The sequence below is a fragment of the Camellia sinensis genome, chromosome 4 (assembly GCF_055761805.1).
Source record: "Camellia sinensis isolate YWXY chromosome 4, ASM5576180v1, whole genome shotgun sequence".
Lineage (NCBI taxonomy): Eukaryota > Viridiplantae > Streptophyta > Magnoliopsida > Ericales > Theaceae > Camellia > Camellia sinensis.
Window position 1 is genome coordinate 218,924,247 of NC_138964.1, and position 18,334 is coordinate 218,942,580.

General features: G+C 39.9%; 1 protein-coding gene across 2 annotated transcripts; it reads right to left on the reverse strand.

Moving 5' to 3' along the window:
- Positions 1–3,657: 3,657 nt before the first annotated feature.
- LOC114277263 (proteasome assembly chaperone-like protein) lies at positions 3,658–7,791 on the reverse strand. 2 transcript variants are annotated; one of them, XM_082867602.1, is made up of 8 exons: positions 7,505–7,789; positions 6,994–7,100; positions 6,821–6,868; positions 6,693–6,739; positions 4,899–4,965; positions 4,769–4,812; positions 4,039–4,096; positions 3,658–3,956 (listed from the first exon to the last, which is right to left on the reverse strand). In XM_082867602.1, the coding sequence occupies exons 2-8, from the start codon at positions 7,084–7,086 to the stop codon at positions 3,906–3,908; spliced, it is 408 nt and encodes a 135-aa protein (XP_082723728.1). In that variant the 5' UTR covers positions 7,087–7,100; positions 7,505–7,789; the 3' UTR covers positions 3,658–3,905. The 2 variants fall into 2 exon arrangements, with proteins under 2 accessions (XP_082723728.1, XP_028074940.1); XM_028219139.2 differs by lacking the exon at positions 6,994–7,100 and having other exon boundaries at positions 7,505–7,791.
- Positions 7,792–18,334: the final 10,543 nt, after the last annotated feature.

An 18,334-nucleotide genomic window follows, 5' to 3' on the forward strand; every position in this document is an offset into this window, starting at 1 on the left:
AATTACAGGAGATAATTGGATGGAATCGAATGGTGCAAGATGAAACAGGACATGATGGGTGATGATGATAGAGATAACGTTTTATCTCTAAAACATGGTTCTGGTTGTAATGTGTGAATGTAAATGGATCATAACTTTTATCACTCTATCTCTATATCTCTCAAATCTACCAAGAATAAATTTATTTATTTATTTTTTTTAAAAAAATATTGAGCATTTTTGTGTACCGTGTGTGTAGTTATCTTGTTGAATGCTATATTAACCCTAGGAATTAGAAAATATTTTGGTTCATTTCTTGCTTATATTGACCCTATGGCCATGTTTGATTCACAATACTAATAGTGAGGTATTAATAATCCTATTAAATTAGTGTGGTATTAGTTATCCCACCCTACCCCATTACTAAAAATCCTACAAATTTGTTGGATTAATTATCCATTGGATTAATAATCCTAAACTAAAATGTCAAAACAAACATAGAATGATTGGGCCCACGGATTAATAATCCCAATCCTATGCTTTAATCCTTCCAATCAAACATGCCATATAGGTCTAGTTTTTAAATTGTGTATATTGATTGGATTTTCTTAATTGTTGGTGTAAATATGTTATTTCTGTACTATTAATAGCCTCTGTAAGTGGATTGGATTGGATTGGATGTAGTACCCACAAATTCTATTTAATTGATTTAAATTAACCATTTTGTATGGCAAGCTACAAATTCAAATTTCAAATTTGTAGAAAGACCAACCCTAAAATTCAAATTTCTATTCATCACTCGCTTGGCTTCAATGCTTGAGGATTACAATAATTTACAAAAATAGAATAATTAATCACAGGAAAAAAAAAAAATGATTGCATAGTCAAGTAGAATAAACTCTTTAGTAATGGGATTCACAGCCTTGCCCTGTTTGGTAAAAAAATTTTAAAATTAAAAGTTTATAATAAAAAAAAATATAAGTTAAAAAGCACTCATCCCTCCACTTCCAAACAATCATCATTTTTCAACTTATTTAAATTATTTCTATCTAATAAACTATAAGTAGAAGTTATACCAAATAATCTGACACATACTCTCAAATTAAAATAAGATATAATCAACTTATGAAAATTGCAACAAACAAATATTTTGAACCACACTTTAAACAATTATCAACGCCAGTAAAAGAATTAATATGAGAAATGGGTAAGGAATGACTTGGAATTGGTGGAGAGAGAGGATAGAGGCGATGATATGAAACACATTCACAAAGACTAAGAATATCTTCAACGTTTACGCTTTTTTCATTAAATTTAAGTGAAAGCTTGATCTGATGTCAAGCGTTCTAATAGAGAATTTTAAATTTTCATCAAATCACCGGTTAATCGAGAGGACAACTGGAAGAATATCTGACCGGTTGACTAACCAGCATAAATTGCAAAGACGTGGATGTCTGAAAGGACAACCGGCCTGTCGTTCGGTACTTCTACACTAACGACTATCTATAATAATTTGATGAAAAACTCCAGGCATCCATAATTTGATGAAAATTTAAGATATTCTCAATTTGATATCAAATTGATGAAAACGATAGAGTACCGTTTTCATCAGTTTTTCATCATATTTAAATTTGTTGAAAGATCTAATGAAGGATAGGAGATGCTCTAACAACCACAACATACAGATAAACATAGAGAGAGAGAGAAAAAGAGAGAGTGTGTGAGAGAGGAGAGAGAGGACGGGAGATGGAAGCGCCGATCATTGGGAAAATGTTGGTTTTATATGTGGAAAAACAAACGAAAATGTTGACATCTTTTGCCAAGGTGTTGCCATCTTCCAAAACAATAACATATAATTCTAGTTATAAATTATAAAGTTTAACTAATATTCAGATTTAAAATTATTGTTTTGTGCATCATATTTCCAACTCCTCTCCCATCTAGTGGAATGGGCTATCCAATCTGGCTTATGGTTACTGACGGCCTCCTACTTTGATAATTTATTTTGTTTATTTTTTAAGTTCGAATATATAAATCATTCATGAAAAAAAAAAAAAAATAATTTGTAGTCACATAATTATATCATCATTTTTTTTCAAAATATTAAATGGTCTATTTTTAAAATTATACTGATCATTTTTTTTTTTTAAGAGTATCTAGCAAAATTGTTTTCAAAAAATTATTTTCTTCGAGCATCTCACAAGTGTGTAAATAAAATATATTTTGTAATTGGTTAAAACAATACAGTAGATTTTATTTAAAATTTAAAGAATATCATTTAAAATGAAGAATCTCTGGAAAATGTGTTATATATATATATATAACTGTGAACAAAATCGGATATTGAAGTAATTTTGCATATTCAACAAGGCAGCAGCATGTCAACATCCTTTTCTCATCTTCACGACATACTACTCTCGTTGCAATTGCCACCACACCCCCCCCCCCCCCCCCTAAAAAAAAACTTATAACTCATAACCAAACACATAAATCAAAATTTTATTAAACATTCTATTCAAAACCATAAGCAAACTCTTTTTAAAATTTAATTTAAAAAAAAAATTATTGAAAAAAAAAAATTATTTAAAAAATTTAAAACTCTCCAAAAATATTTTTTTATTTAAAATATAAAATATATATATTATTTTTTGTTACAAAAAAAATATTGAGCTAGTACTTTGAAATTACTTTTGATTGTATATTTAGTTGATTTTTTTTTTAATTGTTTTGTTTAAAAACAATCTAAAAAAATAATTTCTATATTTAAAAAATATTAAAAATAAATATAATTTTTTTTGTTTTCAAATAACTGGTTGCAATTGCCACCCCCAAAAAAAAAAAAAAAAAAACTATACAAAGTCACCGGCCTTAGAATATGTATTCATATGTGAAATTCAAAAATTCTACCAAACATGCATTGGAATGTGTATTCAAGTATGACCTTAGAATCAATTTTCAAAAACTTAAATCAAACATAACATTCAAATATAAGGGTGAAATTATGATTTCAAACTTAAACCAAACAGAGCCAAATTTTATTCCCTAAAATGGCTTATATATTGGTGCTGTTTGGTGTAACTGTTAAAACAGATTATAGATTATAGCTTAACAGATTATAAATTATGACTTTAATCAGAAGCTGTTAATCTGTTTGGCATAACTGTTGGATTATAGATTTAAATTGCTGAGTAGTGTTTGTTAAATAAGCTGTGAAGTAACTTTTTCAATTAATTTTTATTTTATATTATTCACTATTTGTCTACATTTTTCATAAAAAATAATAATAATATTTTATAATCCATTCGGGTTTTTTTCTATTTTTAAAAAAATAAAAAATAAAAAAATCTAAGAGTATAACTGTGAATTAACATGTCCACAGCAGAAGCTGATAATCAGAAGCAAGGGGTGAGCAGCTTCTCAGAATCAACTTTTTTGACTTAAAATAAGTTGTTAGAATCAAAAACTGTTTGAAATAAGTTTAACCAAACAGTTCAAAATAACTTTTTAAAAGTCAGAAACCATAAGCTGGCTCAAAAAAGCCCCACCAAACACCCCATTGTAGTGGTGCATGCAATGGGAAAGTCACATATAAAAATAAAAATACAAATAAAAATAAATAAAAAAAGGGGCAAAAGCACGAATATAAATCCAAAAATGAGAGCAGCCACTGTGGTATGCTTTGGGGGAAAACAAAATTTAGTTAGATACTCCAAATTCACAAAACAATGGAGGTTAGTTCATTCCAGGATGAACAAGTCCAAATTACAATACACTATTACAAAGAGAAGATGAAAAAGAAATGCTAAATTCTTCTTTCCAATTTTAATTTCATGTCTGTCCCGAGACAATAAGGTCTACATTACAAGGGTGCAGAGAATGTAGACTGCGTCGATAAACAAAGCGCAATGAAAACTTGATGCATGAAGTTACCAGAGGCGATTCTCAACCACGGCATGAACGATGCCTTTCAATGTTTCCTGTATCAAAACCATGGCCATTAGGCATGTCCAGATGTTCTACTACTTACGATCAACAAAATACAGAGATTTTGAATTATACCACAGAATGGTCCTTGAGACCTAGAGAGAGCACTAATGGTCTGGAAGAGCCAGAGCTACTGCAACCACATCATGGCATGTTAAGAAAATAACGGACTGAATAATCAAATCTAAACGAATGCTCTACTTGAAGCATATATCCCAATAAAATTTGCATGCAAATACATGGTCTGTGAAAGACATATTTCTCACTGGCAATAGAAGGATATTATTTGGTATGAAGGCTCATAGGCATAAGCATGGTTGATAAAATCTTATGATTCACAATTCGATACAAGTTTCAACCAAAACAATTTCATTTGTGCTAATGAATCTTAAATAGAGTGGATTTTATAATTCAATTGTGATTCACTACAATTCATTACGATTCAATTTTGTTTGCATAATGCATGATACGACTCGTTTTCACAAAATAGATAAAGAGATCAATTACATCAACATGGTTTTATATATATATACAATTTAATTGTATTGATATTTCTTTCATTTCAAACAGTGTGTGTATTTTATATGTATACTATATATACATATATAAAATTATAGATTATGCTAAAGAAAGTGATTCTTACGTACGATTCACTATTCTAACAAAATGATTCACAATTTGACAACGATAGGCATAAGCATGAAGATTTCCATGAGCAAATAAGATGTAGTGATACATAAACGAATTGAAATCTGTGGGGAGAATACAGATGATGGCAGAACTATAAAGATAGGTGAGAATATACCTTATGTTTTCAATCAGCTGACGAGCACATGCCACTAGCATTGGCTGCATGTATATATTTAGTCAATCAAGCACGTGTGTGACTCAACGAAGATTAAAGTAACAGACTAATAATGCAAAGGCTAGCTTACCTCATCTCGTTTACCGCATATAACAGAGACATTGAAGGTTGGTTGAATTAACATCCCTTCCTCTTTCCTGGCAATCATTAAAGATGTAGATTAGAACTTCCACTAAAAAGAAGCTTCATTAAAGACAAGTACTAATTTCCTACACTCTAAAAGGATGAGACAAAGTAGCATGCTTTTGGCTACGGTTGCAACAATGTATCTAAAAGGAGATGTATTTTATGATTTTTAGTTTCAATTCTTCATTGAAAGAAAAAATCAATAAAAAAATTGCATGCCACCCTTATCAATCTTTGTAATTGTTGGTGACACAGATGAATTATTTTTGACTGTGGCAGTGTGTTTGCACAACAATAACTTTGTTTTGATAGAAACATGTGAGTTTCGCTTTTTAACCAACATGATTCACTAACACACAAAAATGATTTGGCCTTCTAGATGGAAACAAAATATAGAATTGCCATGCAAGTGAACAGAATTTAGGCCTGGTTTGGGATACCCAAAAAATTCCAAAGAGTTAAAAAGTTACTAAAAAAGTTAAAAAGTTATTACTATTTACCAAAAAAAAAATATATAAAAAAATTAACTTTACACAAAATTATTACAAACAACTCTGATGTCCCATAGGCACAGAGTTGAGTTTTTTAGAAAAATTGTACATGCGGGGTGCACAAACAACACGGTGTTGTTCGGCCCGTGGGGGCCCACCACAGGTCCCGTTTTGATAATTTGAACCTTTGAATGTGTAGAACTCGTCGAGTACTATATGTCTGTAAAAAATCACGTTGGCCGGATATCGCTAATCACATGATCAAATCAGTTTTGCATATCAAAACGGGAGGGTCCCTACAGGCCGAACAATACCGTCCAATACAATGCCCGAAAAGTAGGCAACCATTTCTTATCATCAATTCACTCTGCCCAGACGGACAGCTGTACTACCTACTATCCTTATCTTCTCTTACACACTAATTTATACAATTTTTTAATACACATGTTTTCGTAAAAAGTCAAAAAGTTAACCCAAACAACCATTTTTTTTTCCCTCAACTTTTTAGTCCAAAAATTCAAAAAGTGCACTTATTTAGGACACCCCAAACAACCCCTTAATTAAGCCTTTCTTCTTGGAAAAGGATCGTTTTCACAATAATATATAGCAATGATAGCAATTAATTTCACTATATACAGAAATACTAGTAAAATTGGAATACTTTCTTACCGAATAATATAATGTTCTTATATCAATATTCAGACTTCTGAAGCCATGAGAAAGATAAGACCACAATGCTCAACATATTTTTTCTTGGGGGCAAATTACATATACACCCCTCGAGGTTTGGCTAAATTACAGATGCCCCCTGAGATTTGAGAAATTACGAATTCCCCCCTGAATGCTATATTTGCATAAGAAATTAGGGGGTAATTTGTTATGAAATATAAACCTCAGGGGGCAAATTGTTATGAAAATACAAACCTTAGGGGGTGGGATGTAATTTCCGAAACCTCAGGGGGGTATCTGTAATTTAGCCAAACCTCGAGGGGTGTATATGTAATTTGCCCTATTCTTTCTTGGGGCAGCAAGAGCAATAAGGATGCAAGATTAATATCAAGATCACCATTCAATATAAGACCAAATAGCAGCAAAAACATAAGAATTTCAACTAGGGCATGCTGATTTTGAAATTTTTTCCCTTCCTTGCCAAGTCTACGATCTGGTTTAAAACTTTCTAAAACAAAAATATAATCCAATCAGATATGAAAAGAACATAGTTATTCCAAACAAAACAGCATGCAGACCTGGCATGCAGTATTGTCCCCATACTTCCTATTTGAGTCGCAATAACCTAAGAAAAAACTCAAAAATGTTAGATGTTCCCCCGTCCACAACAATACCACAGTCAAATAAATGGAAGTATAGAACTCACAAGAAAATGATCATCGTAGCTACAAATGACTAAATCCGTTTTATTTCCCTGCCAAAATAAAAGATAATAATAATAATAAATATAAAAAAAAAATTGTAAACAAACAACTGATAATCAAAGTTGTGTTGAGTTTCTTGACAAAACATGTAAAGAGTTCAGTTCAAATTAATCACACTAGGGCATTCACAGGTCGGTTTGGCTCGGGTATACCCTTGGCCCATCAACATCCAAACCGACACCATCGCTTTGGGAAAGCAGTCATCCATTATCGACCGACTCACTGTTCAAAATCAACCGACAAGTAGAAATGCATAAAATTGGAAAGTAACTAAAATAAAACCCAAATAAAAGGGTCTCAGAGAAATGCAACTAGCAGTAAATCAATTCAAGTTGTTGAAACTAAATTTTATCTGAACTAGGCATCCCAACAACATATATACTATAAATATAGGTCAAAAGTGGAAAATGAAACTCAACATCTCCATTATGGACAAAACAGAACAGGCATTAAATCAAACAGGTTGTGTGCAAAAGGGTATACGACTATCGAAACAGAGCGTGCTATTTTGTGAGCGTAATTCAGATGAAAATTAAGCAGTATATAAGAAAACAAAGCGCGTACGTCAGGAAATTGAATAGCAACAATAATGATAGACAGGGAATAAGAAAAGAAAATAGATTCACCTTGATATCAAGCGAGAGCTTCTGGTGGGTTACAGGAAATGGAAGACCAGAACTACCCATTACTATTATCTTCTATGGAGAGAGAGAGAGAGAGAGAGAGAGAGAGAGAGAGAGCCTTGCTTGCTGAAGAATTCAGAGATCTTCTGATGGCCAAGGTAATCGGGTTTTTTGGGTGATTGAAAAACCTAAACCCTTCCCTATTGAAAAACCATTGACTCCGGTCTAAAATCTGCGACAATATTGTTGACCTGATCTGATTCCGGTTTATGTCAAGGACACAAATAAGGGCTTTTACAATATCACCCATCACTTATTAAAGTTTGTTTGGAATGTGCTATATAACTATATTTTTTAATTAAAAAAATAGAAAAAAAATTTATATTTGGAATAATTTTTTAATTTTTTATGAAAATATGTATAATAAAATTAAAATGTTCATTCTACTTTTATTGACTTTTTAACTTTTAATCTTTTGACTTTTGAATAGTTGAATTCAAAGGACAAAATAATAATTTTTCCCTCTAGGTTTCCCCCAAATAGTATGAATTTTTTGACTTTTTTAGTAATTTTTTGACTTTTAACTTTTGTAGGTTATCCCAAATAATCCCTCATCAAATTTAAATGGGAAAAATTAATCTAAAGTCTCTCTGCCATTTTTAGTAATGGAAGATATCGACAATATTATTTTTTGATATCTAAAGTCCCTCAATCCCACGCATATTTATCACAGAGAAATTTGATGTATCTTACGCTCTCTATATCTCTCTCGCTGTTTTTTTTTTTTTTCTCTCTCTCTCTTTCTCTCTCTCTTTTTCTCTCGTCAATCTCAACGACGATCTCCTTCTCTAGATCTATCTATATTTCTCATCCTCTTCTCTCATCCTCGGCTTCTTACCGCCACTGACGTCCCCATCATTGCCTTAGATCGTCACTACCACTATCGCCTCAGATTACGATCGTTGTCGCCATCTCCATCATTGTTTCTTTTTCTCTCTTCTCCAGTCACCACCAGCGTCCCTCATTGCCACTGCCATTGCCGTCACAGCTCCGCCTCTATCGCCAACAAAGAAGCAGGGGAGTGGTATTGGGAACAACTATTCTAGTTGCCGAATCATCAGACGAAAACCTAATTATACCACCACCATGTAGACGCGTCCGCGGGCCTCATGCTACAGTTCGGACTCGCGATTTTTGTTGTCGCGGTTCTTAATCTGAACCAAAGAGTCCAAATCTGGCAAATCGTTTTGAGAAACAGATTTTTGAAAAAGTAGTGCCAAACATGGACTGCTTTGCCAGATACAGAGTCGCCACCTAAATATTTTTTATGGGAGAATTTAGGAAACCCTGACTCGGTGCCGAAGGCCACATATCCGTCATCACCGGAGTTGTCTCGGCTCGGGAGCTTGGGTACGATCGGGGAAGGTCAGCTATGAGCACCCCCTTTCGCCCGGTCCGAAGACCGGCCTCTACTAACCGTGATATCCAATTTTGAAAACGTTACGTGTTCTTATTCCATTTATTAGCCTAGAATTACTATGTTATGCGCGCATCAAACAAGTATAGACTAGATTGCCTAATTTGGAAATAAGCATTGCATATCCGTTGGTTTTGAAAAATGCTTTGAAATTTGCTACTCGCAAGTAGGCTAAAACACGGATTTCAATGAGTTTTTCCAACTCAAACAATCCAACCTCCACCCACAGGCATTCAAGCAATTTAACATATAAGCATCTAGCCACATGTTAAGCATGCTGACATGGCAACATTCACACTCATGCGATATGGTAAGGCGGAAATACTTACATCGTACTCCGTGCCAAAACAAAGAACTCGTTAGCAAACATGCATGATCCAAGTCCATGTTAAGTGCCTAATGCATCGCATACAAAGTATTACTAGAATAGGCTCGGCTATCCTAAACATGGCATGTGAGAAATGCACAACTATCACATATTCAGTTTAGAATTTGGAGTACAAATGCAATTAGCATGATGTACCGAGCCTAATGCATGCAATACAAATGCGTGGATGCACACATGCATAGCATAAGGTATGCTAATTTAAACGTGCCCTAATCTACCATCGTAAGCAGGTAAATAAAAGGGAAGAAAGAAGTGGGGATTGGAAGACATATACACCACCCACGCACACTTATTACAGATTTGCCCTTACTCGGAGGGACCGAATGAATATTACAAATTAATTAACTACACAAGCTAATTAATATTACAAATTGCCTAATTTAATTAACAAATTAAATAAACTAAGAAAACAGATAAATCGCCTCGGGAAGCGCGCCACCATGCATGGGCTGCCTCTGTTTTCTTTCCTCTGCTCCTCTGGAGGCTGTCAAAATCTCAGGACTGCATCCCTGGACAGAGAGGATCACCACCGGCTGAATGAAATTGCCACCGGCAGTGTGGTATGGCCATCGGCACAAAATTGAAGCTGTCGGCAGAGAAATTGTTGCCGGCCGGCACCTTACACTGCCGGTCGGCAGAATGTTCCTGCAGAATCTGCAAATGACAGCAACAGAGGGCAAGGCAAAGCATGTCAGCACAATTCAAGGCATGTATGCACCAACCATGTCCCTTATCATGATAATGACTCAAAGGGGCATGTGCCTCGATTCTCGGACCACCAATCACGCATTTCCATGCATGATGGCCCAAAGAACCAAGTATGCAACTTTGATTTCAAATGTATGCAAACCAAATCAAACCAAACTCCCAATCCCTATCACCTAAGTCAAGGGACAAGGAATGCATGCAAGATGCAATGCAACCTAGGCATACAAGTTAAGGATGCGACATGGCATAACAATGAACTTATGCAAGCATGCAAGCATATGTATGACAATGCAAACTAATGCTAAGATGGTCTTATACATGAATTAGGCAGCTCTAATAAGGCCTAAAACAGTGGCCATTAATGCCCAAAATGGATGTTAAGCACACATGCACACATACATGTTAAGACCCAACACTTAGGCCCAAAGCAAGCAACATTCAAGCACACTTGAAAGAGACATTCATGGACTAAAAGCATGCAACATAAGCTCTGAAAATCATGCTAATACATGGTGCCAAACCAAGCAACAAATCAAGCTAAACATGCAACAAATAGTCTAAGTGTTCAAAGCAAATCCAAGGAGCATTGAAATACACTTACAAGACTAAACATGGTATGAGCTTATTGACCCAAAACAGAGTTTTAGCACATAACATAAGGCCCGAAAGACCACTTAGATGGCATCTAAATGGCTCAAAACATAGGTATGCACAAATGGTCAAAACAAGGAGCATGCAACACATGCTTCCAAAGCATTAAAGAGGCATGCAAGGCAATCAAACAAGCATGGAAATGGGACTGAAATGGCATATAGAGGGACCCTAAATCACCAATTCGATGCAAAGATGTCATGCTACACACGCACATACTCAAGGCTAACAAGCCCAAATACAAAGGAGCTATATCAAGCATGCCAAAATCGACCCAAACACTTATGGACAGACCTAGAACATGGCAAAATAAGCACATAATCTTCACAAGACTAAGCCTAAAACATGCTCCCACAAAGGCTAACAACCTAAGGCACATTAAGGCATAAATATGGCATTACAAGGCAACTATGCTAAGCATGCATGGAGCACCAAAACCAACTTGAAATCATGTTATATTATGGATATATAAGCATGAAAAATAGACCAAACATGCTCAACACGCACTCAAGCATAGGCTTTCTTAAGAGGCCAAAATATGTCCTTTTCAAGGACAACAAGGAGAGGGGGTGGCCCTCTCCTTCTTGGGACTTCAAGGCATCATCTTCACCACTGAAATCCCTCAAGATTTCAGTGGTGAAGAGACCCCAATACCAAAATCCCGGAGTTAGCACAAAATGGCCCAAAAATGAGGCCTTTCAAGGCCTAAGGGTGGTCAACAACCCTCAAACAACAAAACACTCTTAATAAACAATAAAGAGGGCCTAAAAACAGAACTTTTTTATGTTATACAATAAGCACAAAAACAGCTCTAAGATAGGTATAAAATCAATGCAAAAATGGGGGAAAATGGGACTAGATTCTCACCCTTGATGACCCCTTTACAAATGGTGCTCCAATGGCCTCCTTTGGCTCCAAACCAGTCAAGAAACTCAAGAACAAGCCCTTAGAACCCTAGTTTCAAGAGGAAGGTGAAACACTAGGTGCTTGTGTGCAATAGTATGGACTAAAACACACACAAGAGTAAATATAGAGATAGGATGTGTATGCAACTCAAACCCTAAAACCAGAGCTTCTCTCTGTGTTTTTCCCTCTCTAAAATGTCTAAAGTCTCCAACCTTAGCCCCAAGAGAGAGCCTCTATCTATCCCTCTCACCAAACTTGCAAAACTTACAAGTTAAGCAAAACTAGAGGGCCATCCCTCCATACACGTGTATGGAGGGAAAGTCACTGCAATACAGTTGCCTAAAAATATCTCAAAAAGCAACTGCATAGTAACCGGCTGGCCAAAAATGCCATCTTGGCCAAAAAGAGTGCCGACCGGCACAAAATAGTGCTGACCGGCAACAAAAGGTGCCGGCCGGCAAACTACATTGCCGGTGGCAGCAAACACCAGCCGGTGGCCTCTAGCCACTGCCGGTGGTGGGTAGGGATGGTCTACAAGCCCTACCCTGCCTCTCAAAGGCAAGATGTAAGTGTTTGGTGCAAAACCAGACACTAAACGGTCAAGTTCGGAGGTCCTGAGGCAAGGCGCACGAGCCGAGGCCTCCGGGAACTCCAAACGAACACAAACATGGATAATCACCGAGTGTTCAAACGGTGACGTCCAAGTCTTGAGGACGGTCAAAAATGGGGTGTCTACAGTTGCCCCTCTTTGACAGAACTCGAAAGTCATAACAATGACGGGAGTGAATGTCAAAGCCCAGAGACGACCCATTTTTGACAAGGCCGAAGACTTAGACAAACATGCAAGACAATCAAGATATGCGCCCGAAGGCAGGGGCAAAATGCAAGACAATGCACGAAGCCGAGCATAACTTATGATCATGCAAAGAAAGCTATAACGAAGCATACATGCGACAGTTTTAAGCTAGCATACACCAAACTACACTACAATGCAGAAAGGATGTAAGAGAATTATGCAATTCTCGATACGTCTCACTCGGGAGATACAATACCTGTGCGGCTCGTCTGGTTGCACCAGCTTCAAATGAACCGTACATACAATATCGTGCCTGCAAAGAAAACAAACTTAACAGGTACAATATTGTTAGCAACATGCATGACAATGCAAATGTGGATGCAAAACGAAATGCAATATTTACAAAACAATGTATAAACAATGCAAATGAAGATGCAATGTAATTGAAAAAATGCAAGCTACATGCAAAGCATTTGAATCGTGATCCAATCACGAACGGTTCGAAACCACACCTATGTCAAATAGATTGATGGAGATAACAAGTCTGTCTACCATAGAACGGTCAACTGAACTATGAGTATTGTAGACAGACGTAAGAACAAGTATTGGGTGGAATTGACAAAAGTGGGGAAACAACCCGCTGGAGAGAGGACTACGATCCTAATGCCGGGTGCAAAAATTACACTACAATGTAATACATGAATATGCTAGGAAGATGGCGATGGATATGGCACGCAGGCTAAACCAAATCTTGCCTAGGAAAGGCATGTACGCATACAGGCCATGTGTAACATAGAAAAGGTGCCGCAACCCTCAACCAACATATCAGCGTGGAATCGGCGCGATACACATGCAGAACTGTGTTTTAACATGAAAAGTAAGGGCACATACCAGACCAAGCTCAACATGGAAAGGCGCAAGCCATAGATGGAAGGCGATACAATGGATGCATGCAATCTACAATGCAATATCTACAAATATGCAATGGAGTGGATATGGATACAATGGATATGGCACGCAAGCCAAACCAAATCTTGCCTAGGAAAGGCATGTACACATACGAGCCATGTGTAACACAGAAAAGGTGCCGCAACCCTCAACCAACATATCAGCGTGGAATCGGCGCGATACACATGTAGAACTGTGTTTTAACATGAAAAGTAAGGGCACATACCAGACCAAGCTCAACATGGAAAGGCGCAAGCCATAGATGGAAGGTGATGCAATGAATGCATGCAATCTACAATGCAAATGCATGACAATGCACTATGATGCAATGACTATGTTTGCAGTTTTCCTTATCTTACCAATAGGGCGATATACTAGGTTGGTTCAGTATCCAGAACTGAGGCGTAGACATGCCGCCTCAACCTATGGGGCTTCCATACAGATTTCAAGCCGAGGGTAAACCCCTGGGTATTTAAACCAGACTTTAGTCTCGGAACTCCCGAACCTTTGCGTTCTAGGCATAAGCCATTCGAACTCTAGTTTCCACCATCCCAGTTGGTCTTCTAGGAACTCATCGTAAACATAGGCAGGTGGCTTTACCAGACCACCGAAAGTCGTTCGGGCACGACAAACACCAAAGGAGTTGCACCTTTAGAGGATTTAAGGTCTCCTAGACCGGGATGCAAAATGGTATGCATGACAATGCATGTTTTTTTTTGTTTTTGTTTTTGAGATGCAAATGATGTATGAAATGCATGTTGCATGAAATGCGCGACAACACGCGGCTTTCGAAGTGCACGACAATGTGAACACTAAAGGTCTTACACCTTCCAAGGATTTAAGGTCTCCTAGACCATACGTGTTTAAGGTCTCGCCAGACCATGCGTGAAATGTAAGTGTGACACACATGCCACACGGAATGCAAAATAAAACAAATGAGATACGTGTGTCTCATAAGATGCAAAAATGATACAAGTGGGCTTATACGCTACGCGAAGCCGGTTTTGAAAGTTGGACTTATACGCTACGCGAAGCCGGTTTTGAAAGTTGGACTTACACGCTACGCGAAGCCGGTTTATATTCAAAACAATGCAATGTACTAACAAGTACAAGTGAGATGCGCAAGATAGCGCGAATAATTTGCAATGCACAAAACAGTGCGACGATTTGAAATGCACAAAATAGTGCGATAGTTTGAAATGCACAAAACAGTGCGATGCGCAGAACAGCGTGAACAATTTTGAAATGCACAAAACAGTGCGACGCGCAACACAGCGCGAACAATTTTGAAATGCACAAAACAGTGCGACGCGCAACACAGCGCGAACAATTTGCAATACACAAAACAGTGCAATGCGCAGAACAGCGCGAGTGAAATACAATGCACAAAACAGTGCGACAATAAGTGTGACACGCATGCCACACGGAATGTAAATGGGCTTAAATGCGCAACAACGCACGTATTCCAGAATGCATGACAATGCATGGAATGGAAATGCAATGATGATGCATGAGAAATGTGCACGACAATGCAAAGGGGTGCGTGTTACAATGCATGTAACACGTGCATAACAATGCAAATGTGTGGCGCATGACAGCGCGATGTAATGCACCGAAGTAGTGTGATGAACTCGCGCAACACACATGGGGCAACTTTTGAATTTAAAAGGATACAAAAAGGATACACCTTGCACGAATTCGAGTGCCACGCACTGGAGACACGGCCTGCGGTCAGAACGAAGGCCGGTTGAGCGTCGGAGATGCACTTTCTTGCACTTTCTTGAGCTATGAAGACCAAAAACAACTCAAATGGCCTAAACAAGGCTGTAGGAACCCCACCGGCCGAAGGGGGAGGCCACCGGCTGGCCACCGGCATCAAAATAAGTCCATCGGCACAAAAAAGTGCCGGCCGGCACAAAACATTGCCGACCGGCAAACAGTTGCTGATGCGGGGCAGTTTTGACTTTTCACCTTGGGTGTTATAAAATAGGGTTTCAAAACCCTATTCCTCACTTTCCTACCGCCGAAATCCCTTGCTCTCTCTCTCTAGAGTGTTTCTCTCTCGTTTTTCGCCCGTTTCTTCGCGTTCTACGCTCGTTTCGTCATCGAATTCGCGATTCTCTTCGCGTTTCGGACATTTTCCACCGATCACATTTTCGTTTCGGTGCCTCATTTGGCGTTCTCGCCTTTTCGGGGTTTGTTCCCCTCGTTTTCCTCTTCATTCTTGTGCCTTTTCACATTCTGGCCTTCCCGGTCATTTCCGACCCTCTCGGGAGTTGACTTTTTGGTTGACTCTTCGTATTCCGACCCGGTTTTCCTTTTCCGGGCCATTTTCACATCATTCTCTACATGGCGGGACTCCCCCGGACCACGAGATGGATCCCGGGGTCGAGCTCTTACCACTGAGCGAGCGCCCGTTCGACCCGGCGACCTACCGGCCGGCGATCCATGTTCTCTCCCCCGACGGCCTGCGTCAGTTCCGGAGCTTCGAGAGGCATGTGGCGCCTGAGCTACTGCTGCGTGAGCCTACCTCCCACCTTTCATTCGGCACTTCCGAGGTAACTCTCTGTCTTCTGCTTTACTTTCCGCAATGTAGGATACAAAAATTGTCATAGTTAGTTGTATTCTTTAACTGCTGAAAACTGATATGCTGTAGACCGTAGTTGACTGTAAACATACATACAACTGACATTTGTTTGAGACTGACACATGCACACACACTGCAGTAGCCCTGAATCACTCAAACACACTGCACTCACTGTTTTTCACTGCATACACACTGGCACCCAGTATTTGTCTGAATCTGTTAGATTTGCACACAATGCTATATCTGTTCTGAAACACCCAAACACGCTGACACATCGCACGTATTTCACTGTAAGCACACCGGCACCCGGTATTTGCCTGAATCTGACAAACTTGCACACATGCTTTATCTGCTTTTTCAAAACTGCATTTTGAATGTTGTCTTGCCACCGTTATTTTCTGTTTACAGGAGGGTTCCCATACCATTCGCGGGTATGGGAATACTGGTGCACGGGAGTGGTATGATGAGCTCCCCGACGTAGTCCGACGCATCGTAGACCGGGCGGGCTTCGGGACCTTCTGCCGAGGGCTCTCCAGATTGTCCACATGCAGACCTCTCCTCGCCGCTCTGGCGGAGAGGTGGTGGGACACCACCGATTCTTTTCATTTCTCTGCTGCAGGGGATATGACGATGACCCCTCATGACTTCTCGATGCTCACAGGCATCGGGGTAGGGGGGGATCCGATCCCTTTTGACACAGACATGGATGAGTGGACCGCCGCTCAGGTCCATCTACTGGGAGAGGCGCCACCCCTAGCTCGCCCAGGTTTCGTTCGATATTCCTGGTTTGAGGTCCAGTTTCGGGTCCAGCCCGCGTTGGAGGAGGAGGCGCAGATGACCCCGGAGGACGAGGAGAGGTATGCTCGCGGCTTCCTCATGTTCCTGTTTGGGACTACCATCTTCGCCGACCGGGCGAACACCGTGCCTCTCTGTCTTCTCAGCGCACTGGTGGACGTCCGGGACATTTTGCACTATGACTGGGGCGGCGTTGCTCTGGCCACCCTTTACGGGTACATGAGCTCGGCTTCGCGCGGCAGCAGCCAGCTACTTGGAGGTTACTGGCGGGCTTGGGAGGTACACTTCTTCTCCGCTTTTTCATTTCTGTCTCGTACTTTCTGTACTCTGTACACTGCACACACTGTAGTCTGCTCTATACTTGCTGTATACTGTACATACGGCACACACATACATTCTGCTTTACACTGACTGTACACTGTTCACACTGTACACTGCACACAATACACTGCGCAACACACAGCTCTGCCCTTTCTGCTTTATTCTGTCGGTCATATTGACATCTGTTTTGCAGTTGTGGGTTTACGCCTACTTCCCTAGGCTTGCCCACGTGCCAGTTGCGGAGACTCCCCTGGCCGTCCCTTTTTCGAGTCGCTTCGACGGGAGATGCACCCGGCGACCACGAGAGACTTTCGGCTTCTTCCGCCGATACTTCGATACCATTACCCCTGCCGAGGTATGTTTTACTTACAGTTCATTTAAGGTTCGCTTTCCAACTGTATATTTCAATAACAGTAGATAACAAACTGTCTGCCATTTTCAGATCACTTGGCGGCCGTGGGCTCCTATGCCGGCGGCGATGCGGGGTCGGTTCCCTGGTGTGGAGGAGACCTCGCGTTTCCAGATTTTGCTTGAGGGCCCGGTCTGTCGGGCTCGGTACCTGGGGGAGCGTTTTCTACGCCAGACCCTAGGGTTACCTGAGTAGATAGTCCCGGTTCCCCCTCCTGCAGACATGAGGGAGACCGAGGGGCTCACTACTGAGCAGCTGGATGATTACTCCATCGGCTGGGAGGAGGCCGGCTTCCGAGGCACTGGAGACTATCAGGAGTACGTGCGGACGTACCTGATGCGCCCCCTGAGCGGCCGTCGAGCAGAGGGGGCCAGGCCTATGGCATCGGCGGCTGGGGCCGGAGCGGGAGCAGGGGCTGGATCTTCGAGGAGGGCTCGGGTCCGTGGTAGGGGTGGAGTGCAGGGAGGACGGGGAGCTGGCCTGCCCTGCCCTGCCTGCTGTACTGACTTTCCAGGGGCAGGGTGGGTCGACCTATCAGATCCCCTTCGCCCCTCCACCGGCTGGTCACGAGTTCATCGACATCCCCGACCTACCTCCGGTATGCATCACTGCACTTCGTACAGTCATTTCATTTCAGTTTACTTGATATTCCACAGAATATTAATGCATCTGATACTTTTGCAGGCTTCTTCTGGGTACACCCGTCAGTCGTTGGCGATGAATGCCTCGATGATGGGGATGCTTCAGCGGACTTTTGACCTCCTAGCCCTCTACAGCATACCGGTATGTCCTTCTGACACTGGCCTCAAACCATTCATACACTGCTTTACATAATCTGACGCACGGC